General features: G+C 48.8%; 1 protein-coding gene across 17 annotated transcripts in view; it reads left to right on the forward strand.

Moving 5' to 3' along the window:
- Positions 1–26,786, forward strand: part of LOC117895018 — a 95,672-nt gene that overhangs the window by 36,089 nt on the left and 32,797 nt on the right. For 12 of the 17 annotated variants that reach the window (XM_034802383.1, XM_034802386.1, XM_034802387.1 and 9 more), the window contains 5 exons: positions 11,267–11,412; positions 12,219–12,498; positions 13,560–13,691; positions 25,320–25,502; positions 26,565–26,765. In XM_034802383.1, the coding sequence (XP_034658274.1) occupies positions 11,267–11,412; positions 12,219–12,498; positions 13,560–13,691; positions 25,320–25,502; positions 26,565–26,765 (942 nt within the window). Of the gene's footprint in view, positions 1–2,948; positions 6,084–11,266; positions 11,413–12,218; positions 12,499–13,559; positions 13,692–25,319; positions 25,503–26,564; positions 26,766–26,786 lie in introns of those variants that run through there. The other 5 variants (XM_034802379.1, XM_034802380.1, XM_034802381.1 and 2 more) reach the window with 3 other exon arrangements.

The following is a 26,786-nucleotide window of genomic DNA, read 5'->3' on the forward strand; positions in this document are numbered from 1 at the left end:
GCTATCTCGCTGATCCCATCTTAAGGACTCTCTGCATAGAAATCCCCGTGCAACATTTTTGAGTTGGGAATCGCGTGGACTTTTGTCATTTTGCGAAACTTTTTGGGGCCTGTCCCCCGTCCAGCCCCCCGCAAGTAACAACAATCGAAACGATATAAAAATGTCATTTAGCACGAGATTTCGAGGGTGGGGAAAAAGTTGTCCCTTCTGGGAGAAGGAAATTAACTTTATTGGCCGAATCAAGCGAAAATCGCTAAACAAATGCGCCCAAGCACCTTTTCAAGTGGTGGATCAGGAGGCAGTCCCACCCCGTCCCCCCGTCCATCAGTTACCAACTAGTTGAGCCTTGCCACACGCTCAGACAGAGAGACAGAGAGAGTGTGTTGCAAGCACGCACACACATTTTGGCAGCTAAACACATGGCCAATGCGGCAAACTTGAAACTTATCGACGGCTCTAATCTAAACGGGACAAGCTGCCCCGAAAAGTTTGTGTTGCCTCCATCTCTCCATCTCTAAGACACACTAATTCGCAACTCTCTCGCTGCCACACACACGCACACACTCACGCACACATAGGCTTACCCCCTGGGTGTTGTGTGGCAAGTCCCAGGAAAGTAGGCTATAAAAACTATCAACACAACTCAAGTTTGTGGCAAGTTCTGTGCTGTGTGTTCTGTGAGCTGTGTATGGGATGTGCCATCATCTTAGGTGCATGCAGCAGCATGAGCATAAAAATAGGAAAATAAGAAAACTTTTTGTTGTTTTGTTGTTTTTTTTGTGTATTTTTAAGTTTTTCCACCCTTTTGGCCCCCATGCCCCATGGAAGAACTGGATCATATAATCCTTTCACTTAACAAGCAAACTTTTTGGCAGGAGCCGAACGAAACAGAAAAAAAAGAATAGCAGGAGGAAAACTTTCGTAAACTCCTTTGCATAAACACAAACATGACCGTAGCAGGGATAGCAGGGGTATCCGTAGAACAGAAGCCAAGTAGGGGTATGCGTAGTAGAAATAGTTGGGGTATGTGCCATGAAACACTAAAGGTATCCTCACAGTCAGAGTCAGAGACGAGCCAGAGCAGGAGCAAGCGTAGTCATAGTCCTAGCCGCTTCCGAGTCATATCTCCCCATGTAGATGTAGACATGAAATTTATGCATTTGCTGCCACCAGCCCCCAAAAAGTATTTATGTATGCGCTTATAAATATATGCACATCTCCTCCTCCTTCTGCCTGCCTCTCTGTGCCTGCGCCTGCCTGCGTCTGTGTCCGTGCAGATAGCCAACAAATTTATGCTAGCAATATAACAAACAAAATATTTGCGCACGAGCTGCAAAAACTTTTCGCAGAGCAACTTTAAAATAACACCAAAGACGGCACAAGAAGAAGCCGCCTTCCGTATCACAAAAAAACGAAGGAAAAAACTGACTTGTTTAACATGAAACAATGTTTTCGGATGGCCTTTATACATATATGCTAATTAAAGCGCCTACGCCTAGCAGACACGTACGGTACGTGTACGTAAGAGCCATAGCCATAGACAGATGGATAGATAAACAAATGGATAGAGGCATAGAGATGGAGAGATGAGATGTGCACAGCATAACATAGCAGATGACAGTCCGGGATTTGTCTGGTATTTGGCTTGTGTAAGCGAACTCTGAGAATTTCGAAGGGGTCTGGGGATTATTTCATGGCATTTATTTACATTTAAACCAAAGAGAACGACACTTAATTTTTTAATGAAGTATTTTTTTGTCCGAGAAAGATTTAATAGCTGGGAACTTTACTGTTTTTGTATCTCTCTAATTTAATTACTGTAATTTAATGTTTTTGTTTGTTTTTTAAGTTTATTTTCTGTGCAATTTATCTACCCATCCATCCTTTATGCGATTTAAAATCATGAAGAACCATCTCCACTAAAATTCCCACCATCAATCCACTCGTTTAGTGAATCCTGAAATTTAAATCCTGTGGAATACTCTCGTAGAGGGAATAATAAAAGTCAGGAAACCAAAAACAAGAAAAAAAGCGAACAAACTACAACTTGTTTGCCCCACAGAAACATAGGAGGAACATGGCAGGGCGGTGGCTGTTGGTGTGGCAGGGGCTGGGGGAAGGGCACTGCAAAACGCTTTGTGATTTATAGAGCAAAACAAATATAATTAAATAAATCCTCGAATAAAAACACACACACACACACTAAAACACACTCACTTACACACCCAAACACACAGACACAAACAGAGAAAGACAGACGGACTGATGGTAAAACGATTTCTTTTTTGCTGCCCGCAAAAAGGCAACAAGTAAAAATAATTAATTATAGATAAATGTGTGTGTGACGCGCATCGTACCCCGTGCCGTGTGCGTCCCCCGAGACAGACATCGAAATATAAAGAGAGAGAAAAGAGGGAGAGTCCGGCGGAGAGATAAATTACCAAAAAGCAGTGTGTAATAAATGACTGTGCCACAAAATGAGCTTTTAGTTTAATTAATCAAATGAATAATAATCGCCAAATGAATAGAGAAGTGCATAAATAATAGCGCGAGCGAGTTGAGTGCACCATCCATGGAGCGAGAGTGTCGACGTCCTCCTTTGCATGGCCACAACGGGAGTAGTAGCCCCGTAACGAGTAGTCAAAGTAACGAATAGAAGTGTAGAGAGTCGGGAACAACGAGTAGCAGCAACGAAAAAGGAGCAGCACCCAGGCGAGCCTTATTATCCGATCGTTTGTCCATACCGATTACCGTCGCCGTTGCCGTTGCTGTTGCTGCTCCTTCTGTGATTCATTCTGGCCGCCCAACAAAACAACAACGAGCGGGAACACAGCGGCGACAACAACAACGGAGCGGTCGGTTCGGCCCTCAGCGGGGGGCCTGGCGGAGGAGGCGGAATCGGAAGCGGGGGAGGAGGAGGACAAGGACAGGGACACGGAGGAGGAATCGTCAGGGTCGGAGTTAGCGGTGGAGTCGGAACAGGAAACGGAAACGGAGGAGGCGGAAGTGGAAGTGCAAGTGGCAGTGCTGGCGGCGCTGATAGCGACGGCGATCCCAAGAAGACCTTCTCGCTGCACTGCTGTTGCGTGATCGTCGACATCACACCCGTCACGCACCCAGGACGCCTGACATCCGCAACAACGGCCTCGGGAAGGGATGCGGGTGGAGCCGCCGCGGGACAGCAGCAAAGCACCGGCGGCGGCTTGGGGCTGGGTCTCGGCGAGAATGTCTCGCAGCTGGCCAGCCAGCTGTTCCGCTTCGGCAGCAAAAAGCGCGGCGTCTGCATCTGCAATGCCCAGTGCCGGCTGCAATCGCTCGGCGAGGGATCCTTGGGGCCGACCATCAAGACCCATCACGGATCCCTGGATCGACTGCTCCAGCAATCGGAAAAGACGACAGCGGGGGGAGCAGCAGCTCCCGTCACCGCTGAGCGTTCGATAAGTTGGGTCGTGGATGGCGGTGCGGCCGGGGCCGGGGCCCTGCTCAACGCCTCCTCCGACGAGAGCGATGAGAAGAAGAAGATGGAGGAGGCGGGGGCCCCACCACCGCCCAGGCCTCCGTCACGCTCCCAGAAGCCCACGGCCAAGGAGGAGTTCGATCGAGGAGTGGAGGTGGAGAAATTCTATCACCAGATCAACGGCGACATCTTCGAGATAACGCGACGAGTGCGTGCCCGCGACGAGGAGACCATGGAGCAGAAGTGCATCCGTCGCAAGGGTTCGGTGCGCCTAACCGAACCTCCCTCCGGTCACGGTCACGTGCGGATGGAGCAGCAGAAGCCGCAGCTGCCACCGCGTCGCCAGAAGAGTGCCGAAGAAGTGGCCACCATGCCGAAGAGCGCCCTGCGGCAGGCACCCGAGCAGCTCGAGTGGTTCGACCGCAAGGCCCAGCAGCGTCACTCTGCACGCTCCGCGGAAGGGGGACAGGTGCGGGAGGAGACCATGGAGTGGCTGAAGCTGCAGAAGACGGCATCGCCAGCGGCTGCAGCACCTGCACGCACTTCCTCGGGTCCCAGCGAGATCACCGTCCTGAAGGACGAGCTGCCCGACTGGCTGCTGGATCACCTGCCCAGGAAGCGAGAGCGACTGCCGTCGGACGCGACCAAGGGCGGGCAGAGCTCCTCCTCCGCCTATGCCAAGGCTCTGTCCGAGCTGCTGAAGAAGCCCCTGTCCCGCCAGAGCTCCGGACCGTGCGAGTTCTCGCTGCTGAAGACGGACATTGTGGAGTGGCTGACGAAGATGCAGGCCAGTGGCGCAGCCAAGCCACGGCGCTCCCATCATCGTCGCAACGGGAGTGGGGGAGACGCGCCCAGGTCCAATTCCCAGGAGGAGGCCATGGCACCCGCCAGCTCACATCGCAAGCGGCACTCCCTGGGCCACAGTGGAGCGGTCAGCGAGGAGGAGGCGGCACACCAAAAGCACTCGCAGCCGCCCGATTGGATAGCTTATCCCCTGCACAAGCTGCAGTCCCTCGGCAAGCAGCCGCCACCGCCGCTTCCGGCCCCAAATGTGCCCAGCGGCTATGCCGTGCCCAGTGCCCTGGCCCTCGCCCACACGCCCCTCTGCCAGCGAAGAGAGGAACGGTCCAGGGAGCGCCGGCTGCGACACTCCGCCAGCGAAGTGGTGGGCGGTGGAGGAGGAGGAAGCGGCGGCCCTGGTCCATCGACCGCCCATCTGGAACGGCTGTACGCGAAGCCCCACAAGGAACGGTATCAGTATGTGCCCAAGGTCAAGGATCCCGCCGTCTCTGGTTCCGCATCGAAGAGGGAGCGATCGCGTCGCCATCAGACCCAGAGGTCGGCCACCGTGTCGGACATGTCCGCCCAGCGATCGGGCGGCCACAAGCGCAAGTCCTCCAGTGCCGAGCGGGCGCCACGCTCCCCCTCGCCCGGCCCCTGCACAGATCCCGACTGTCCGCTGCTGCCCATCTGCACGGATCCACACTGCCGCTACCTGGAGTGCCAGACCCAGTCCCAGTCCCAGGCTCAGGCGCCGCCCAGCCGCTGCCTCACTTCGTCCGTCAGTTCGGTGAACCTTGCCCGCCACCAGCAGCTGGCCCAAGTCCAGCTGCATACGGTGCCCGCCCATCTGATAGGAGCAGGAGGAATGGGCTCCGATGTACCCACAACGCCATCGACGACGGCCACACCGCCGCCGCCGCCACCGCCACAGGTAGCAGCAGCAGCAGGAGGGGTCGAGCGGCGGCTGGTCATCTGCCACGAGTGCCGCTCCTGCTGCGCCCCGCTCCTCAGCTGCCAGAATCGCAAATGCCTCAATGCCGCCAAGTGCAACTCACTGCCTCGCTGTGCCGCCGACTTCAATCGTCTGCGGACACAGCTCGCCCAGCCCCCGACCACACTGGACGACATCGAACCGGCGCCTCCGATCATGATGATGGACCACATCGAGGATCTGGAGATGCGGCCACTGCCATCGCCGCCCTCGCATCATCACTACCGCAGCAACTCGCAGCCGAACACGCTCCAGCGCGGGGACTCTGCCAGTTCGGGGGCAGGCGGAGGAGGAATACACGGGGCATCATCATCCATGGGCATGAGTCTGGGCTGGCTGGAGCCGACGACGAGTCTGGTGCAGCCGCTGCCCACGTCCTATGTGCACCATCACCATGGAGCGACGATCAATGGGAAGCTGATGAAGTCCGCCTCGGCGGCGTCGCTCAACTCACGTCGAAGGCGCCACAAGACGGTGCACTTTGGGGAGAATCTGCTGCGGGAGGTGTGCCAGAATCGGAAGCTCATCAAAACAGAGCAAGTGCCATCCGGTTCGGCACCGATGAAGGCCAACATCCAGATGCTGTATAACTTTGTGGAGGGTGTACTCAGTGCCTGGGTGGACGATGACGAGGATCAGGTGCGCTCTGGTGCAGAATCAGAGCCAGAGCATGGCGGTGTGGTGGCCCTGCAGCCCATACATCGATGCAATCGCCTGCGCTATCAGTGCATACGGCGGGTGGTCGAGGAGGCAGCCGATCTGCAGGGTACCCTGAAGCTGGGGAACTCACGGTACAGGCATCGCCATTGGCGCAGCACGGCCAAGCAGTGCAACGAAATGTTCCTTCGCAAGGTAAAACCCGTAAAAAAAGAACTTTAAGACTTAGTTCTTTCAGATTTTGTGAATCAAATGAAATTATGTAACAGGCAATGCTTGGTACTTACTCCTTACTCCTTTGTCCTTAATTATTTGGTTGCTTAACAAAACGTTGATCAAAGCCAAAGCCCCATCCTTTTCACGCTCGAGCTGCTACTTCTACGGCGGCTCCTTCCACAAAAGGAGCAATAAATTAAAGCATTAGCCCAGCCCACACCCAACCTCCCAACTCTCCAAAAGAAAAGCTCTTAACGCACACACACACACACCCATACAGAGAGAGAGAGAGAGAAATGGCCATGCCCATCCTTTTGAAGTGCTGTATTTAGTTTTTGGGTAATGAATGGCATTGATTGCAATACGCATGAATCACAGACACAGCGCTTCAAAGTGATAAAAGGCCATTTGTATGAAGAAGAAAAGAGGAGGGGAAAACCCAATAGAAAGAGTAGAGCTAGGATAGATGTACGGATGGATGGATGGATAGATAGTTCAATAGAGATAGCTGGTATCCAGCCACCTCTCTCTGTGATGCATAAACTGTGAGTAAAACTACTTCACAGCTTAATTGAAACGCACAGAGTAACATATCGGTAGAGAGAGAATTGTATCTATTTATCTGCTTACATGTATCTTTCATTTGGTTAGACTTGACAAACAAAAGATACACGTTGGTCAAGAGATACAGATACTTGCACTAGACACAGGCGGCAGCAGATATTCAAATGAGTGGCACAGCCTCAATGGAATATCAAGGATTAGGGGAATGGCCAACTGCATATTAATTAATGCCCAAGGATCGATAGAAGAGCGAAAGGAGAAACGGAGAGTATGTCCCTGAATAAAATTCATTGGATTAAAGATACAAAAGTATCTGCTGGTATGGAATGTGTGTGTGGGTGTGTGAAAAGCTCATTTAATGACTCATTCATTCTTTTGGTCAAATTAAAGCTTATTATGTCGCCACACGAACTGAATATAAAACAGATTTTTACCCGTTGGGATGGGGCTTCCTTTTATGCCCTGGGAGGTACCAATCTTCCCTTATCTGCCCCAACTCTACTTTTTTTTTGCTCGTCAATTTTGATTGATTCAATGCTAAACAGTTTTCACCTTCAGACAATTAGTTTTTGCCGATTTAATCAAATTCGGAAATGACATTCCCTCGGCGGATGCTTCTGTGCAGAATAAATCCAAATTGATTTTCTCAGTGCAATGCGAGCAGCTGAAGCAGCTAAAAAGAAACTTAAGCACTCGTATCTATCTTTGAGAACCTTTACGCAATTTATACTTAACGAAGGAGTAGTCCCAATTCGACTGCATTCCAGATTTGTCTTTGAATCAATTTTATTTTACTGGGGGGGAAAAACAGCTTCCTTTTGCCTCAGCCAGCTCTCGCTTTTGCTTGAGCTGCCTTAATGCCTCACTTAATCGCAATGCCGGCGACGTGCCACAGATACCACATGAGGCAGTTGGAGGAGCCATGCTTAACCTTGCCGGATATCCCACAGAGAGAGGGGAGAGCGGGAGGACGCGCTGCATAAACACTCTATCAAATATTGTAATTTTTGACGACAGGCGACATATGAGAAAGATTTTTCGCTTCAACCAAAAAAAAGGAAAAACATCAAGGGAGATGGAAGGGAGGAGGGAGGGGTGTAAATGGTGTACGGGAGGGTGTGACAATGGCTGTGCCAACGACATCTCAGATGCTCTCTCTCTCACATTTGACATTCAAAAGTCATTGATAATTATGGGTGAAACGTGAACGACAGCCGCATCGAGGGATCACAATCAATTCTTGATTAGAAATCGTAACGAAAGGCAGGCAGGCAGGCCCCAACAGAAAAGCACCTGGGAATCCCACCATCCCACCGACATACCTCCTGCGTTTTCGAGTGAGGCAGAAGCAGCAGCAGCAGCAACACATCCATCCCATCCGCTGCCTAAGTGGGCGTGTCTGCTGTGTGTTGCCTCCTCGTTGAGGGTTCGTCTGTGCGTAAATTGAATTTTGATTTTGCACTGATGCTGAGATATGGCGTATTAGGCCCCAAAGTAATCAGATGGAGCACCGAAAAGCAGGAGGCAGGAGGCTTGGGCTTGGGCTTGGGCACCCCCAAAAACGAATGACTGACTGGCTGGCATTTAATCTTTTGTGTGATTGTTGTTTGGACCGCTTTCCCGTTCGTGTTTTGGGTTGCCCATTTAGGCTTAGACCCATGTGAGTGCTCACACAGCCATTCGTGCGAGTGCTGCCCCCCAGTAATGGCAGGGAAGGGTGCGGGAAGAGCAGGGAGACCCATGGAGCGTTGTTGGCCCCTAAATCTCATTGTCAGTTTTGGGGGGGCCTGATGAAATTCAAGAAACACTACTCCGGGTACGTCGGGGTTGGCCAATTAAAAATTCATGAATCATTTGACAAACTCTTTGGACGCCCGCACAGGACACAATCACTTTTCGGTACGGGGTACTTTTAGGCGCACGATGACCAAGGATTCAGGCAGGTGCACAGACATCATTTCGTATGCAGAGTAATCTGTTGTAAAAGGGTACATAATTCCCGTAGTTTAGACCCTTAGGCCCCCTCATCTCCTCTACTTGACACTATTTCCACTTGGCGCCCCTTGCTTCTTGTTGCTTATTTCCTTCCTTAAGGCAGGACTCTGCCCCTGCATACATTTTCAGGATAAATGGTATTAAAGTCACAAAATTTGATTTACTAAAGAGTGGATGCTGTCTCTCCCGTTTGAGGTCGAGTACTGGTCGAGTGCGAGTTCCTTTTTACTGGGTCAAGCACTAGTCTTTAAATCAAATGAAAATCTCTCCAATCGTTACTCCAATGCAACCTTCCCACTCCCGCCCCACACCCACAGACACAGACACATTCGATTCGTTCGTTCGTTTCGATTCGATTCCCTTTCCCACATGCCACATGCCACAGGAAAATTCAACAATTTCCACCCCTCCCCTCCCCCGTCTTCATCCTGAAACAGTTGAACAGTTCCGCTCGACAGCTTCCGCTTGGCTGATGATGATTTTCATGGAAAACTTCATTGAGCAAGCGGAAACTATTTCATTTTGGTGGAGTGCCAGTACCAGTGCCAGTGCCAGTGCCATAGCCCTGCTGTGGCAGGTTGTTGCTCCTCCAACCCATCCTTGAGCCAGAGATAGAGAGAGAGCAGAGAGCTTCCCTCTGTTTTTGAAGTTTTCAATATGAAAGTTTCCTTTTAAATTGGTCGCAGGGGGGCGGCGGCGTAGAGTTGAAAATCCTCCAACCTTTTAAAGTGACACGCACAGATATCGATTGGTTAGCACCCCCCAAGTCCCTCCCTCCCTCAGCCATGTAACCACTTTGATCTGTCCCGTGGCACCTCCCACACTAAGCCATTCCCCATGTTGCCAGGTTTTCTTTTCGGTTATTTGCATGCCTTTGCACTCCTTCGATTAATATAAAATTTGATTAAACTTGGCCAACGTCTCCGTCGTACTCATCCGCATCCTCATCCTCATCGTTGTCGTTGTCGTTGTCGTCTGATTGTGGGTTAAGTACACATGACCCCATGGCTGGCAAAAGACGCAAGGAGCAAGCGCTGCTGGCTGCTCAACGGGTGGGACTGGGTCCGGAGTGTATGCAAACACAGAACGCACAAGCCACTTGGCTGCCCTGCCGCTGTGTGCTGTGTGCTGTGTTCTGCCCCTCCTGCTGTGTGTCCTGGGGAGCAGAGGCAGTCAAATAAATAACTTGTAAAACATGCATATGAGCAAAAATGTTTGAAAATTGCCAAAAACGTAAGCGGAGATGGTTTCCACGGGCGGGGGAGGCATGAAGTATCGTAGTAACCAGGCCAGCCAGAAGTAGGACCAAGCAGGACTAAGAGGAGAGAATGTGGACCAGTTGGCAGCACCAGGAAAGGGGAGACGAAACGAATAAACACATTGTAAATTGATTTCCTTGGGAACTCAAATAAAAAGTGGCATGAAAAGCAAGTGAGCGACAGTTGGCTCTTCGCCTGCTCCTCCTCCTCCCTGGTGGGTGAATGGTGGTGTGTGGCCTGCCCCGGCCACCATTTCACATTTCTCCTTTCGATTGAAACGAATGAATGGGCAAACCAATTTTTATTGCCACGCGGGACACGTAGCCGGGAGTCTTGGCCTGGAATTCCCACATGGACCGAGGGCGAAGGCGAGGACGAGGCTTGGGTGAGAGGTCTCCATCCTGTTGCAAAGGCAGGAAAATTGCTGCTGTGAGAAGAGCGGAAGGAAGTTGGGCAGAAGGGGAAGAAGGCCTGGCAGAGGCTAAAGGCAAACAACAGTCACTCAGTCAGTCAGTCAGTTGGTCCTTCTGTCATTTAGTCAGTGAGTCATTCAGTCATTCAGTCAGTTAGTGAGCCGAGGAGTCTGAACCCGGCTTTTGATGAAATAACATTGCCAAGTAACAGTTTGCCATTCGCCATTTATTTCCCTCTCATTCGCTCTCTCTTCTCTTTCTTTTTCTCTGCCTGTCTGTCTGCCATTTTGTCAACTGTACGTCCTGCCCTATCTCCATCTTTGGCTATGAGAGTCCTGGCTGGCGCCCTGTCCCTGGGTTTTTTTTCCCTTCTTCTTCCTTCTGCCACTAAAAATGCAGGCGAGAAGAGAAGACAAATTGCTTTATCGACGACATACGTAACAAATGTTGCTGTCGGCACTGACAACAGCAACAGCAGCAGACAACAGGCAACAACAACAACAACCAGTGCCACATACAGAGGCAACAAACCAGAACAACGAGAGAGAGACGTGGATCCCTGGGCAGCCGCCATTATTGGTTTCAAATGGCTTCGTTGCAGGACTTACAGTTGAATCCTTCGCTGTTCTTCGGGGGCTCTGTGTCTGGCGTTGGCTGACTGCCTGCCTGCCTGCCTGCCGCCTGCTAATTATGACTTAATTATTTCAATTATTTTTTCTTGGATTTATTGAATTTTATCGAACCGAAACAAAACGAACCGAACCGAATGGAAACCACCCCGTACGTGGAGGTGGAGCTGTCTGACGTGACTCCTCGTGTTCCTCCTTTTGACTTTGCCCTAATTAGAATCGAATTGTGTTACCATCCTTCATCGTTCTGCGTTTATTGTCGTCACTGATGTGTTATTTCTTTTGATGTTTTTCCTCTACAGATTTCGGACGATGATCGAATGAGCCTAACTACTGCCGTTTCGGATGAAGATGATGGGGAAAGTGTCATGGCGTCTCCATATAAAGCAAAGGCCACTGGCACCGCTGCATCCTCCTTCAATTGTACAGGAGCTGTACGAAAAGCTGGGTGAGTGTTATTTAGCTAAGAAACAAGTCTTTTAAATAGAAGAAATTGAAAACAGGCAGATATGGAAATAGATTCTCAGTCAGAGCCAGGAGAATATTTAACTTTAATTTTCTTTATGGTCTTTTGAATATTTATTTGGGAATATTTGAAGCCTTTCATAGGGTATCTTTATGTTCAGCCAAGTGTGGCTCTACAGTTAAATTGCTCCAGCCACAGAATATGCATAAACTGAAACTCTTCATTAAAGAGGTGCAGTGCATCGCTGAACAATCTTTCAAGATATCAGAAATCTTTCAACTAGAGCCCTCCGAAAACCTCCTCCTCCATGTCAGTGTAGTCCTCCCTTCAGTTCTTATTCCTCCAGTTGATGTAATCTGTGGCAGCCACAAAAAGGAGGAGCAGGAGCTGGGGCTGGAGCAGCAGCAGGATAGCACGTCCAACAAGTCATCATAAATAACCCCCAGGATGGAGTCCTCCCTGGGTCTCTCTCTCTGTGTGTGTGTGTGTGTGTGTGTCTCCCCTGGGGGTCACCAAGGAATATAATTTCGCAGTGATTAAGGTAGCCAGAGAGGGGCACAAAGATGAGTCTGAGGATTAACATTATTATGATAAAGTGTGCGAAGAGTTATGAGGGAGATTCCCTGCTGGAAGCTGTTGAAGTTTTGCCCCGCTTGCCCCTCTCCTCTCTAGGATTACAATTCCCCAAACGTAGGAGCGGAGGATAACACTGAAGCTGAAGCTGAAGCTGTTACCCAACATAACCAATCTCTAACTCTGTCTCTCTCTCTCTCTCTCTTTGTATGTAGCTTCCTATCGGTGAAGAAATGGTTACTACGCAAGAAGCATCAGATCGAATTGGCACGAAAGCGGGGCTGGAAGGGGTATTGGGTGTGCCTGAAGGGCACCACCCTGCTCTTCTATCCATGCGACTCCCGTGAGGGGCGGAGCGTGGAGGCGGCGCCCAAGCATTTAATTATTGTGGATGGTGCAATTATGCAACCGATACCCGAGCATCCCAAGCGTGACTACATCTTCTGTCTGAGCACGGCATTCGGAGATGCCTATCTCTTCCAGGCGCCCTGTCAGGTGAGTCCTTCGAGTGGGGTGGATGAATGGGTGTTGGGGGGATGACGATGGGGATGAGAATGAGAATGCCACCGCCTGAGGCGCTCATTTTGAGCAGTCAATATCCATGGCGTACACAAGTCCTTCAAGGAAAACTATGAGGCAAGGCCAGGCAACGGCAACGGCAAGGCAACTGGCAACTGAAATTTGTTTGCGCAAGGATGTGCAAGGATGGAAGGCCCGAGCCTGAGTTCAGCGCTCGCGGCCTTTCCACACAGGCCTCAGACGCAGTCTCCTCATAATCGCCAGGCTAAAATGTATGCCACATAAAGCAGCAGCAGAAGATGCATACAGATGCCCTGCCCTGCCCCCCAGATACATGGATATACATGGCTCACAGATACAGCTGCAGATACAGGACGAGGACATGGGCATGGACGACGACGACGACGACGACGACGAGGACGAACGACGCTGACGCAGGCGTTAACTGACGCAAGCCGCAAAAGGCTCACAAAATGGTCAGTGGAGGGTGAGGGCGAGGGCGAGGTGGGGATGGGGATGGGGTGTGAGATGTGATTGAGGTGTGGATGAGGCAACTCTCGGCGTTGACTGACTGCCAACTGGCAGATTGCCTTGAACAGGAGCTGCAACTGCGGCTGTTGCAGCTGCAGCCGCATCCTTGTGCCCTAAACTGTTACATGTCTCAAAGGCATACGCTCCATCCCACCCGTTCGCTCACGCTCTCCCTCTCCCTCGCTCTCTCTCTGTCTCTGTCTCTGTGGCAGTTTGTCAGATTGCCAACTCTGCTCCGTTCTTTCCACCTCCCGCTCTCTCTGGGCCAACGTGATTTGTCATTAAATTTGCATAACTGATAGTCAGCCAACGACAGCAATGACGGAGGTGACACGATGGGTTGCCACGGGTGCCACGGGTGCCGCGGCAGAAGTTCGACGTTTGGCGCTGGGGAGCAGCAGGCAAATTGCTTGCGGTGCATTTGGTCCTGCAATTTGTTACCATGTTTCCTCTTTAACCAATCCCCGTTTCCCTTTCTTTTCTCTCTTCCCTCCACTTTCCTGCAGGTGGAGCTCGAGAACTGGGTGAATAGCATTCATAGCGCCTGTGCCGCCGCCTTTGCACGTCATCGCGGCAAAACGGGAACCCTACATCTCCTCCAGGAGGAGATCTTTCGTCTGGAGAAGGCCATTGAATCGGTAAGTAAATACCCAGACACACATTCTATACACTACATGCATGCATGGTATATTTATGTGCCACCCGTAAGTGGATTCCCAAAACCCGAAATACATTCCACACAACACACACACACACTGCCTGCGACTCCACGCTGAGCTCAAGCTGTTGTGGCTGGATGTTGGATGCTGGATGATGCAGCGTGCGAAAGTATGCGTTGTGGTCGCTGCCGCAGGAGCTGCACCTGCTGGAGAATGTGTGGCACAAATGGTGCCAGGATGAGGCATGCCACGAGTACAAGTTTGGATTGCGGTTGCATTTTGTTGTAGTTGAAAAGATATGCTCGTGGATTGAATTGGATTCGTGATGGGTGATGGGTTGGCTTGTGGCTTTGGCTTTGTTGATGCTTGAGAGTTAAGTCAATTTTGCCAAGTGGCTGAAATGGCGAATGAATAGAACATGGCCATGTCAAGAGCGATATGCAGGCGGCAGGCTAGCAGCAGAAGCTGCGTTTCACTAATGTAAAGCAGCCAAACAAGTCTCTACATATTTACATACATTTTCATAGACGATTGTGGCATTGAGGATAATCGTCTTGTTAATGCCATCAGTCGTTAGTCGTCAGTCAGTGGATGAAAAGAGACGACGAGTTGTGAATGGAGTCACTTATTGAATTGGGTATTACATCAAATCTGTTGCATTTGCTGCTTTGAAACGTACTGTCATTTATTTGCATTTCAGTGGAATTTTCCAAGTGAACACCATAAGAGTACGTGTACGAGTGTGTGGTTGGTTATTTATTGATTGACAAAGGCACAACGCGACAGACAGAGCGAGAGCCAAAGAATGCCTTTTGTTAACTAACGGACTCCTGCTCCTTACATCAAAGAAACGCACTGTCTTGTGTAGTGGAAAAAGTGAGGAATTTTTCATTTGAATTGCATATTGAAAATGCATTCAAAAGGAACAGATATTTATTGATTTAGAGCTGCAAAAATTCAACTTGATAACGGTTAGAAAGTGAACAGGGGCTGTTGCTACGAAACGCACTGCACTTTAGTTGAATAATCAAATTAAAATCTTGTACATTTTGGATGGTTTTCAATTGAATTAAGGCTGGTTTGAGCCGAGGTTAGTCAATTTAGTGCAGTCTGTTAGAGTAAATAGGATTGAAAAGTCATTCAACTTTTGAGCAGCGATCAGTAATACCGTTTTGAATACTATTATTATTATTATAGTAACTATTTTCATTCGAAGTAAGTTCAAATTCCACCAATTATTCCCTTTAAAAAAGTCCTAATGAGTTCCCTGCATACCTCTCTTGCCCACTCATTGGTTAAAGCTTTTCGAGTGGAACACAACAAATTGCTGCAGATGGTTAGATATCTCCGTTAGAGACAACAACAATTTCTCAATATCGCGGAAGTCAACACACAGAAAGAGACTGGGGAATGAGATATTGATAGAGAGAGAGAGTAAGATGGAATGGAACAATCGCATTTTCCACATTTTCCGTCAACATTCCCAACCAATTTCTCAGTCTGAAGGCGATTCCTCCCGAGATTTATGCCATTGTTAGGCAAGGAGTGCGGTGGGGAATGGCAGGGCAGGGCACGGGGAGTGGGGTGTGTGCTACCACTTGCAACTATTTATGTATTTGCTTTCAAATCAATTCCCCATCAATTTCGCGGCAAACAGCGTAAAATTTCCTGCACTGCAATTTATTTTCTCTTCCCCGACGACGACGGGGAAACTTTTCTTTGCCGATTGGGCAGGATGGTAGAATGGGAGGTGGGAGCCCTACAGAAGACGGCGAAGTGAGGGAAACGCAAAACAACGATGAAAGAGGGTGGAGCGGAGGGGCTCACAGAAAAAAAGAAGAATACGAGATTGCAAAAGCAAACAGAATTGAACTCGAACTGAAACTACAAGAAATTGCACTTGCCCCACGATAAATGCTCTCTGGCTGAAGCCTCTGGTGGGTTCTGTGCAGGGTGGGAGGGAGGTAGAGGAAAGTGGTTGGTGGATGGAGAATGGAGAATGGCGGATGGATATCGTCCAGAAACCCTCTGTGGGCGCAAGAGGGAATGGCGAAAAAGAAACCCAACAACGAAAGCACTGCCAACTCTTGTTTTGAAGAAAGTAAACTTTATTTGTATATTTATTTTTCATCATGTCATTTTCAGTTGTTGTTTCGCTGTGGCTCAGGCTCAGGCTCAGGCTCACTCTTCATTCTGCTCCGCGTTCGTCTTATTCCACTTTTGTTGGCTCTCTCTTCCACCACTTCATTCTCCCGCTGCTGCTGCTGCTGCTGCTGCTGCTGCTGTTGCTGTTGTTGCTAGTTAGTTAGCAGGGACTCCAAAAGACAATTATGTTCTCCGTCCCTGTCCTTCACTGAAACTTGATTCATTCGTCTCTGTCGCTGCCATCGCTCTACTCTCCTCTCCCGCTGCTACTGCTACGGCTACGGCTGCTGCTGTCAGCATCGCTGTCTTCATTACTATCGCGGCTGCTGTTTCAGATGAGGCTGATATCTATGCAGGATGTATGCTTAATAAGGTGGGGCATTCTGAAAGTGGATTACATACGAGTGTAGGAAGCATTTCCCCTACCTTGCGATTAATGCACCTTCAGTTTGCTTATCTACTTCGCTTTGGAGTTGCTTCTTTGGCATCCAAGAAGGTGTCTGGGAAAAGAGTGAAGACTTTCCAGACAGCGCTCAAAATATGCGGAAAATATCTGGTGCCCCGGAGGTGTCTTAGCTCAAGGTGAGGCAAGAGGCAAGATGATTTGTCTATTTTGTTTATGTTGCAAACTGGAGAGTGTCGGAATGCCTAACCTTATCTTAATAAATCTTGCTCCTATTTCTGTTTATAGTTTTTTCTGTTGCCCAGCACTTTTTCTGCTTTTTTATCATCTTCATCTTCCCTTTCTGTCTTTCTCTCTCTGCCCACTGACTTCTTGCAGCCCTTTTTTAATTTAGTTTTTCTTTTCTCATTTTCTCTCAAAGTTGAAGTTTGAGCGAGTCCTCTCCACCTCTCCGTCATTCGTCTTCCACTATCTGTCCCTTTGGATAAACCATAATTACTTCCTTGAACTGCTGCATTTTCTATTTTTTGTTTTTTGCCTTTGCGCCGTCTGCTCCCACAGAAATGTCGATAAAAAAAGAAGAAACCAAGATCGAGAGAAGGAAAGTAAGCCAAAACCAGAGCGGAAAAAACCATTGAGCGGAAGTCCGAGATTGCCATAGGAGGGTGCCCCTGTCCCGCCCCGCCCTCTCTCTATCGCCTCCTTCTGAAGGAGTGGAAGGCCGGCCTCAGTTTGCCGAAAAAACTTGTTGGATGAATATTAATTAAATGAGAGGCTTAAGGAGTGGTCCCATAAAATGCAGTTTTGCGTTTTGCTTTCTGCATTTGTTGTTAATTAATTTTCTAGAAAAATACGCAAGAAAAAAAACAACTACCAGATGGAAGGGAAGGGACGACTGGTGGAGGGAGGATGAAGTGCTCTGAATGAAATTAAATGAAAAGAAGATAAAAAGATGAGCAGACTGAGAAGCGGCAGAGAAAAGGTGTCACAGCAACGAGCTTCTGTGTTGTTTGGTTGCGCCTTTTATGCAGACGCCATGTGTGGGTGGATGTGTGCCCTCTCCCACGCCCACTCCCACACCTCCCCTTTCTGTGTGTGTGTGTGTGAAAAGAGCAACAGTGCTGTCTCTCCTCTGTCCCGGGTTCTTTTTTCGTTCCGCCTTCTCTTCCTTTTCTTTCTCCACTCCTCTTGTTGTCTTGCCTTCTCCTTTTGTGTACGATATGCTCCGCCCACATGCTTGACTGCCGCCTTCCTAGGTCCCCCCACCCCTGTTACTGTAGTTGTTGGTGTTTTTTTTTTATAGCTGTCACCTTTCGGAAATAATCATATATGTGTCACGAGGGGCAGGGGCAGGGAGTGTGGCTGGGTGCTAGGGTGAAGGTTTTGGCAGCACTTCGCTTCGTTTGCTTTAGCTTTTCTCTAGCTTGTCGCCCTTCCACTCTCTCTCTACTCATCTCTGGCTTCTTTTTCTAGCTATCTATTTTTCTTTTCGCATAAAGCACTAACACACACACACACACATGCATTAATATATGTGTATGCATCTGTATCTGTAAACACACACACGACACAGACACATTTACACAATGCAGAGCCGTAAAAACGAGGAGGAACGTTGTGAGACGCGTCTTAAGCCGCGTCACAACTCTTATACCCGGTACTCAGTACTACATCTGCAACTTAGCGGTTATTTGTCAAATTTTACATTTTCTCTTCATCTGTCATCTACATCAACAACACTACTCACGCCAACACGCTCCTTTAGCTCGCCACCCTCCCCTAGAGACACACACTGCAGAGTCAGGGCAGAGGCAGCGGCAGAGTCGTGGCAGAAGATGAGTCAGAGACGTGTCAGGGGAAGAGGCCTCTGCCACTGCGCGAAGCAGAGTGTGAATGAGAGAATGTGTAAAAGCAACAAAAGCTGCTGGACAGGGTGGGTTTAGCCACTGCAACTTAATTTCTTCATTGTGGCCATAATAATGATCCAATCGGATCCCAATTTGGTGATCAGATAGATATGGTCATTCCCTACGGAATGGCGTTTTTAGTTTTCTTTTATCTTTAAAATTGTAGATTTGGGAGGTTTTCGCCCTTTGCGGGGGCGGAAGAGGGCGTGGCTCATTTTTTACACTTGTAACAGTGTGAGCATACAGAAGTCTGGATGCAAAATTTGGTGGCTCTAGCTTTTATGGTCTCTGAGATCCAGGCGCTCAACAAGACGGACGGACAGACGGACAGACGGACAGACAGACATGGCTCAATCGACTCGGCTATTGATGCTGATCAAGAATATATATACTTTATGGGGTCGGAGACGTTTCCTTCTGTGCGTTACATACAACCGTTATGTGCACAAATACAATATACCCTATTTACTCTTCGAGTACCGGGTATAAAAAGATATAGTAGTAGCTGGCCGAGCGCGTTTGGTTTTTCGTACGCTCTGGTTTTTACGCTCTAATTACGACTCCTACGACAGGCACGTCCCTCCACTGACACCCTCGCTTTCCGTCACCCCCCCTCGGCCACCTGGTGTGCAATTGCCATGGCGGCGCTGTCTAAACAAGGCTCACTTGCTGCCTGCCCACCGTCCCCCAGCCGTGCCGCCTTCTGCTGCTTTCAATTTGCAATGGCGGCTGTCATTTCAGCTCAATAGCAGCACTCCCCGCATCCACCTCCCCCGCTCTGTCTTTCTCTCACTCTACTAGCGCCCCCGTCACGCCTACCGCCTACCGCCTACCAATTCCAACTAACTCTGCTGTAGACCCTGCTATCTCCAATCCCCTGTTGCGCTCTCCCTTTGAACTCGTGTTTTTTTCTACCCTCTCATGGAGGGTATTATGCGTTCGATGAGGTGTTTGCCATGCAGAAGAGTAAGCATAGAAAGAATTAAATTAAAGTTTACAATCGATAAGACCCAAAGAGAGCTAAATATCTGATTGAAACCATAGAACTGTAGCCAGGATACAATTTGAATAAGATAAATATATCTCCCAAGTGGAAGAGTATCTCAACCTTCGTTATCCGTGCAAATCAGCATTTTCTACTTGTTTTAAATTGCTGTTTGCTTTAACATTCGACGTTATTATTATAACGTTTTTTTTTCCTTTGCCAAGTGTTTTCTCTTTATTTTTAAACAACTCTATGCCGTTTTTCCAATAGTTTTTTGCTCGACCGCCACGTGGTTTCTTTTTTTTGGTGTGCGGCAAGAACGATTTTTGTTGTGGCAGAGCCATCGATTTTACATAATTGCACTAATTAAATGATGCATCGTTCGTGAATTGAAAGCTTAATGCAATTTTGTGGGGAATGTGTGGGATGTGGCGGCAAGGGGAAGTACAAATATTTTAATTGCGCTTTATGAAAGCATTCGACTAAATGAAAATTGTTTTTCTTGACTGCTGAGCTGGAAAGCAGCAGTTGGCAGTGATTTAAGATTAAAATTCCCTTTAAACTTTTCCGTTTGCCTACTCTCGAGGCCAAAACGCACTCACGCAGAGCACACACATATGCAACGCACACACACATACACATACACATACACAGCACTCTCTTACGTACATCTTTCAGCATCCTTACGGCACCCTTACAGCGAAAGCCCTAAAGTGTGCAATTAATTTTATAATAATTAAACTGAAATTCAACCACAACTACCAGGGTCGGGTCTTTCCCCTCTCAATCTCAATTCTCAATCCTCACCCCTTTCAATCCCACTCAATTTCCAACGAAGACCGAGTGTACATTCTCTCATGTTTCTCTCTCGCTCTTTTTGCTTTTACATAACAACCCATAAACCATAAACCGAAAATGTGTGTTAACCCCGGAATTATAATGAAATGCATATTTAGTTAATTTAAACTTGAGCCAAAAACTCTACTTAATTAGACCCCAACTTAAAGCCGCACAAAATGTAGCCAGCAAGAAAGTTCGTTCCGTCTGTGGGGGTGGAGGAAAAAGCCATTGTTTTCCTCCCCTTCTACGCCCTTCCATTTCTAGTATTGTGTTAAATTTTCTTTCGTTTCAAATATTTTTTAATGAAACCATAAAGTTTATAATTACCATAAAATTTACTTGTTCTCGAACACCCACTGCCTGTCTTTTTGTGCCAGGAGTTTTCCTTGGGAAATGGCAACAAAAAAATGGACTAAACTTTGACCTGACACACACACACACGGAGTATAGGTAGATGGTAAGGGGTGGGCGTGGCATTTCATAAACTAATGCCAAAATGGTAAAAATTTATGGCAAGAAATATGAGAAATGAGTTTGAACTCCAAAGTCCGGCAGACAAAGGGAGGGGATCAGGGGATATGTGTAACACCCCCACATATGCATGTGTGTGTGTGTGTGTGTGTGTTTGTGATGACCCATGGCCCAGCACCTACGTAACTCCCCGCTCGCCGCTATTGTAGAGCGGGTAGAGCTTTGTTTTTGGCCAAACGTGCGAATATTTTTGCCACTTTTGGTCCGAAAGTTGCACAGGAAATGGGTCTGGCATATGGTTGCAGGCACTGTCCTGACTCTGGTCAGGACATGGAACCAGGAACCGGGGACCCAGCCTTAATGCCCTGTATGCCCTGTATGCCCCCACTTCACCACTTCCCCTTTATCCATGCCTCTTGCAGCATGCGTTTGCTTTGGTTTTTGATTTGTTTTTGTTGGGTTAGGAGGAGGCAGAGGCAGAGGCAGTGGAGGTCTTCTGTTGCTGCCTCATGCCTCATGCCTGCTGCATGCAGATGCAAAAATATGCTTTATGTAGGCGCTGACAAAAGGGAGGCGTGGTCGGTCCGTGTGTGGTCATGGGCGGAAAATTCAATTCAATTGTCAACAGCCGACCGGTCGGTCCGCCCGTCCGCCCGTCCGTTCCGTTCTGCCTGCCTGCCTATGGTTCATCCCCTACGCTCTGGTTGTGGCCACAGACATAGGCGCCAGTTTAGGGGTCTGGGGTTTTTGGGGTTTCTTTTTTCCTTTCCTGCCCCTCGTTCGGTGCCACTCTGCGGCACACTCGCACGTTATATAATGTGGCATCATTTTGTGGTCAGCATTTATGCAGGCCCATCTACATGCGAAAATGCTCCCTACAATTTAGTGGGAGGCCTTTTGTAGACATGGCCTAAAGCTCAGCCCAAACCCCTGCCCGTCTGCCCTTCTGCTGTTGCTGATGCTCATCTGTGGTTAAGAGGGGTGACGGGAGGTTCTGACCCGCTCACTCTCTCTCTCTTCCTCTCTCTCTCTCTGTGACTTTTGAACTGCAATGGAGAGCAGCCATTTAATGCACAAGCCATGTCAAAAGTCATTTCAGCCAAGGCGACTCCATTGAATAACTCAATACCCTTTGGGGGCTGGCCACCCGTTCACCCCCTGCCCCCTGCCCGGCCCCTCGTGGCTTACTCCTTGTGTTAATTGATTGTTATTGTGTCTCTGGGGCAGTGATGCCATACGAAGGAGTGCAGAGAGAGGATGCTGTGTCGATGGCAAGGACACTGAAGCCATTAGCAGCGGCAAACAAAATAAACTGATATCAGGAGTCCTTTCCTGCCTGCCAGCGCATGATTATTATTTCAGCCATTGTTTCCACGTTGTGTGCGATGTGTTGTGTTCCATGTTGTATTTGTTGGCGGTGGCCTGCCACATTTGAGGCATCTTTGGCCTGTCATGCACGAAGCGAATGACAACGACAACTAAAACAATGGTAAAATGTATTTTTTAATTGTACTCCAGAGAGTAAACACACACACAAATACACACATAGAAACTCGAGAAAGCAAAGAGCCATGAACTCGCCAAACTCTTAACTATGAACCGAACCGAATATAATGAAAATCTACTGTAGTACAGTGTACACTGCACAGCACAGAACAGCACAGCGGAAACGGAAATGGCAGACCAACAACAGCATCGGCAACAGCCATAGCAACAAATGGCAATGGCAGCTGGAGCTCTGAAGCCGAAGCTCTAGTTCGAGCTTCTGTTTCTGTTTTTGCCTCTGCAGAAAGAGAGAAATTGTCGCATGGGGAGTCGTCCTCGTCGTCGTCGTCGCAGGCAGAGGCAGAGGCAGAGGCATCCTCAAGTGGCGCTTAATGAAAGCGCAACAGACAACGGCAGGACCGCAGGAACACGACCACACGACAAAAGGGGGGAGACGGACAGGACACACTCACAGAAGTAGAAACGGGCAGAAACAGAATCAGTGGGGGGAAAGGAAGAGGACAGGACAACTAAATAGGCGAACCGCAAAAACCCATCGTCAAGAAGAGGCTTCTGCCTCTTGGGAGTGGGAGGAGGAGCGTGGGTGCAGATAGCAGGGGGAGTCCAACTATGGGGAGCAATAATAAAATTCACGGGAATTGAGATGACAGCAGAGGAGCGGAGTGGAGTGGAATGGAGTGCAGTGGAGACCTCAAGCCGGAGACGGAACCAGAACCAAAGCCAAAGCCAGAACCACTCTTTGAACTGTGGCTGGGAATTGGAACTGGGTGACTGAGGGACTGGGGAAATGTGTAATGGAAATGATTCTACCGACTGCGACTGGTGCTGTCACTTACCGTGTGACATGTGTCAAAACAAGCAGCAAGCAGCAACCGCAGCAGAGCAGCAGCAGCAGCAGCTAGAGACCGTGACCAGGCCAAAGACAGAAGTGCAGCGAACCAAAATACTGAGGGAATGGTGGTTTTTGCAACCCTAAACAATCGTTGCCCCCCCGCGAAGAAGGACCTCAAACTTCTGCTCATAGAAGGTGAAGTTAAAGGAGACGGAAACGAAACTTTGACGGAAACCAATTTAAGAGAGAAAGACCAAAGCAGCAGCACAAAATCCACTCCGAAATATAGAAGAAACTCCAACTCGAGAGGGTATTGAAAACGTTTAAGCCTGGCCTGCATGTGCAGCAAACATTTCGCTTCCAGAAAGGAAAGACTTTGCCACAGGTTATGGATCACTGCACAGGAGTTATTGTGCGTGATTTACATTCCCAATTGCATGGCAATTACAAGTCCATTAACATTGCCATTAACCCTTGAAGTGGAGCTACCCCAAAATGTGATGCCAGAGAACGCCCGGCACGAGGGACACAGAATGACCGGGGCGATTAATGGTCAAGCAGGGCAGAGAGGGCGAGAGCTATTTATGGGACACAGAGACACCAGAAAGACCAGAAACAGAGAGACAGAGAGAGACGGCCTCCCCCCATATTACTTTGACAAGGACAAACTGTTGCCTGCCAGCCGGCTGCCTGCTGCCTTGCAGCTTTTCAGACACTGCCACACTGTTTAGTGTTGTAAATAATCACAAAACTGTGCTGGAAGGAGATCTCTCTCTCTCTCTCTCTCTCTCGCCACTCGCATTACGTCCTGTAGTCGTATTACCCTTCTTCATTACAAGCACCCTACTCATCACTGCCTCTGCTTTTGCCGCTGCCTTCCTTTCCTTCCTTCCGGTTTGTGTTTGTCAAATAAGCAGCTTTCCTCAAGTGCCAAATGCCATTGACAGCAGCAGGCCAAGAACGAACTCCTCAACGGTATAGAGTCGTTCTCCTGCTCCGCTTCACTCACCTCCTTTCCTTCGTCTCCACTTCAGGGTAGTGTATAATGGGATTTTGGTTTATTAATTACCCAACTCTGAGCGGCTCCAACCAGTAGATAGATGTTGGGTGCTCCTAAACTAGCACTGATGGCCATTGAATTAAGACGGGAGGCAGACGTATCGATTGTGGACTTATAGTACTTTACTCTACTGTACACTGTGCACTGTGTAACCTCTCACGTACGTGTGGTGCTCTCTGGTATCGTTTGGCATTGTAATTTCAAGTAAATACGTGCAAATAAAATGCACAAAACTTTTGATTTATTTCCACGTAAAACAAACATTGAAAAGGCTCAACGCACACACAGAAACAGACACGCACACACACAGGAGCTCAAATAGAAAGAGATGGCCAGAGATAGATTGGCAAAAAAGAGAGAGGCGGAGGGTACCTCTCTCTCTACAGACAGACAGTAAGTTGCAGCACAGGGATCCCAGGTCCCTGTTTATGTGTACACATTCATTAAAATGTCGAACATCGAAAGTGCCTATTCAGGTTGTTGCCACGCCCACGGCACACGGCACAGGGCACACGGCAGAGGCACACAGTGCAATGGTAACTGCAACTGCAACATTCAACTGCATCTGCAAATAATTGTCAGCTTACTGGCTCACATTCAATGTGCCATTGTTGATGCTGCCACCCAGAGAGAGGGAGGGAGAGCGAGAGAGAAGAAAAAAGAGGTGCAGAATGGCAGAGAGAGAGACGGCCTGAAACCCAAAATGAAACAATCACGTGCCCCATGAAATCTATGCACGTGAAAGTGGGATTCAAACAGTGCGACGGGGTTTTGTAATGGTGGAAATCCACCTATAGAGCATCTCCCCCTCTCCAGCATGGGCAAGAGGTGTCAGAGAGAGAGAGAGAGAGAGACCTAGAGAGTGCTGCTGCTGCTGCTGCTGTTGCTGCGGAAGTCAAACGGTATTTGTAATGAAAACAGGGCCATGTATATGCATCTCCCTCTGCGTGGATCTATGGCTCCTAACCCTTCTTCGTTTTTATAGTTTTTTTTTTGTTGGTGCATTGCCAACGCACTTCAGTCCTCGTGCTCATAGAGAAAGGGGTGCAGGCGGTGCGGTGGCAGGAGCAGGGCATCCAAGAGATATTTGAATTGCGCCAACAGCAGCAGCTACAGCAAAAGAGGAAAATGGGGAAAATTTTAGCTGCACATGACGCGTGATTTATGTATTTTCGTCAAATGGCAGCCACCGCAGCAGCAGTAGGCAGGAGGCAGGAGGCAGCAGTGGATGCAACGCAGCAGTGGAACAAAGCTGCCATGAAATGCTAATGATGCCCCATGCCTCAAATGCCTTTCATAACCCAGCACGAGTGCCGCACTGCAACACCACACACAGGCACACAGAGCCACAGACAAACACACACACACACACACACACGCGCGTTATAAATACATATGCATATCTGCTTGGTCTAACACTTTTTTTGGTTCCCCTTTCCTTTTCGTTCCTTTTTGCAGGATCACAAGCTGAAGCACATGGCCGAGTTGCAGCAATCAGTTGTCACCGATCAGGAGACACGTCATCAGATCCAGGGCCAGATACTGCAGTGGGAGGAGAATCTCGAGCGACTGCACTGCGAACAGTTCCGATTGCGCTGCTACATGGCCTCGCTGCAGAGCGGAGAGCTGCCCAATCCAAAGGTGAGTTATGGCACATGACAGCAGGCAACCAGGCCAATGGGCCACCAAGCAATTAATGGTTTTGGCCTCCGTTTATGGCCACAGCTTAGCCAAAAAAAAACGAGGGGCAGAGAACCGGCAGGAAGGGAGATGCCGCGTTGGGCTGCGGTTGAATAATTCCTCCAAAAATACCTTTGAAGCTGCAACGCCCCTTAATCAATGCCTAATGCCGGTGAACAAAACACCAGGCCTAAGCTGTGGCCCCCGCCCCGCCCCCGAAATTGGCTGCGAACCATCGCGCAAACATCAAAACCAGGATTCACAGCCACATTGAGGGGCTTAAGACCCGCACAATACAGCAAACTGCCGAAAATCCCCAGAACAATAATACCGCCCGACTCCGCGAACCCGTTTACAATTTTCTTCTAAACCCTTTACGTGCTCGAGTTGTCTATAATTACCTCTACCTATTCGCACAATGCCTGCGCTCTCTACTGTCTGTCTGTCTGTCCTTTCCCCCTGTCAAACCAAAGGCAAATCAAACCCCGAACATGCACAATTAATCTCCCTAACAAAGTTTAAGCATCTTAAATAAGCTTAGAGGGAAGTTTACCCCAAAACTAAGGGTAAAGCGTAAGGGTAGAGAGAGACAGATGATTGAAGAGGAACTGACTGACTGACTGAAAAGCGTTGAAAAGAGCAGCCATATAGCCAGTAGGAATAGGGGTACTGCTACCCTCCATGTGGAATAGAAGTGCAGTGAAAAATCAACATTATTTATTATTAATAACCACAAAATGCAAACAACTTCAGAGCAGCGAGCACCAGCACCTGTGAAGAGCGCAACACAACTTCACTTTAGCTTCCGCTCAAAGGATTATTTGCACAGTAGTAGGGTCCACGCTCCCTTTTTTCAAATGCTTTTCTGGGCAGGGATAATGGGCCAGGAAATACGATTAGTTGTGTGGTCTCTCGTAAAGAGCTCAACCTTTTAACTTTAATTTGAAGCACTTGTTTCTCACTCTCTATTTTCACGCTAATTATTTTAAAATTAAATATTCTTGTATTTATTTCGTACCCCAGTCGCTGCTCACTCACGTGTCCAGGCCAACAAAGAATACGCTGAACAAACTGGGTGTGTTTACGGTCTCCTCGTTCCACGCCTTCATCTGTGCCCGTTCCCCGTCGCTGCTCAATAATCTGCTGGCTGGACGAGGTGCCACCAAGCGGCGGCCACCAATGCTGTCGCGATCGAATAGCGGCTCCAGTCGTCGCTCCATGCAGGTGAGTCCTTGTTAACGTTTC

The sequence above is a fragment of the Drosophila subobscura genome, chromosome J, assembly GCF_008121235.1.
Source record: "Drosophila subobscura isolate 14011-0131.10 chromosome J, UCBerk_Dsub_1.0, whole genome shotgun sequence".
Lineage (NCBI taxonomy): Eukaryota > Metazoa > Arthropoda > Insecta > Diptera > Drosophilidae > Drosophila > Drosophila subobscura.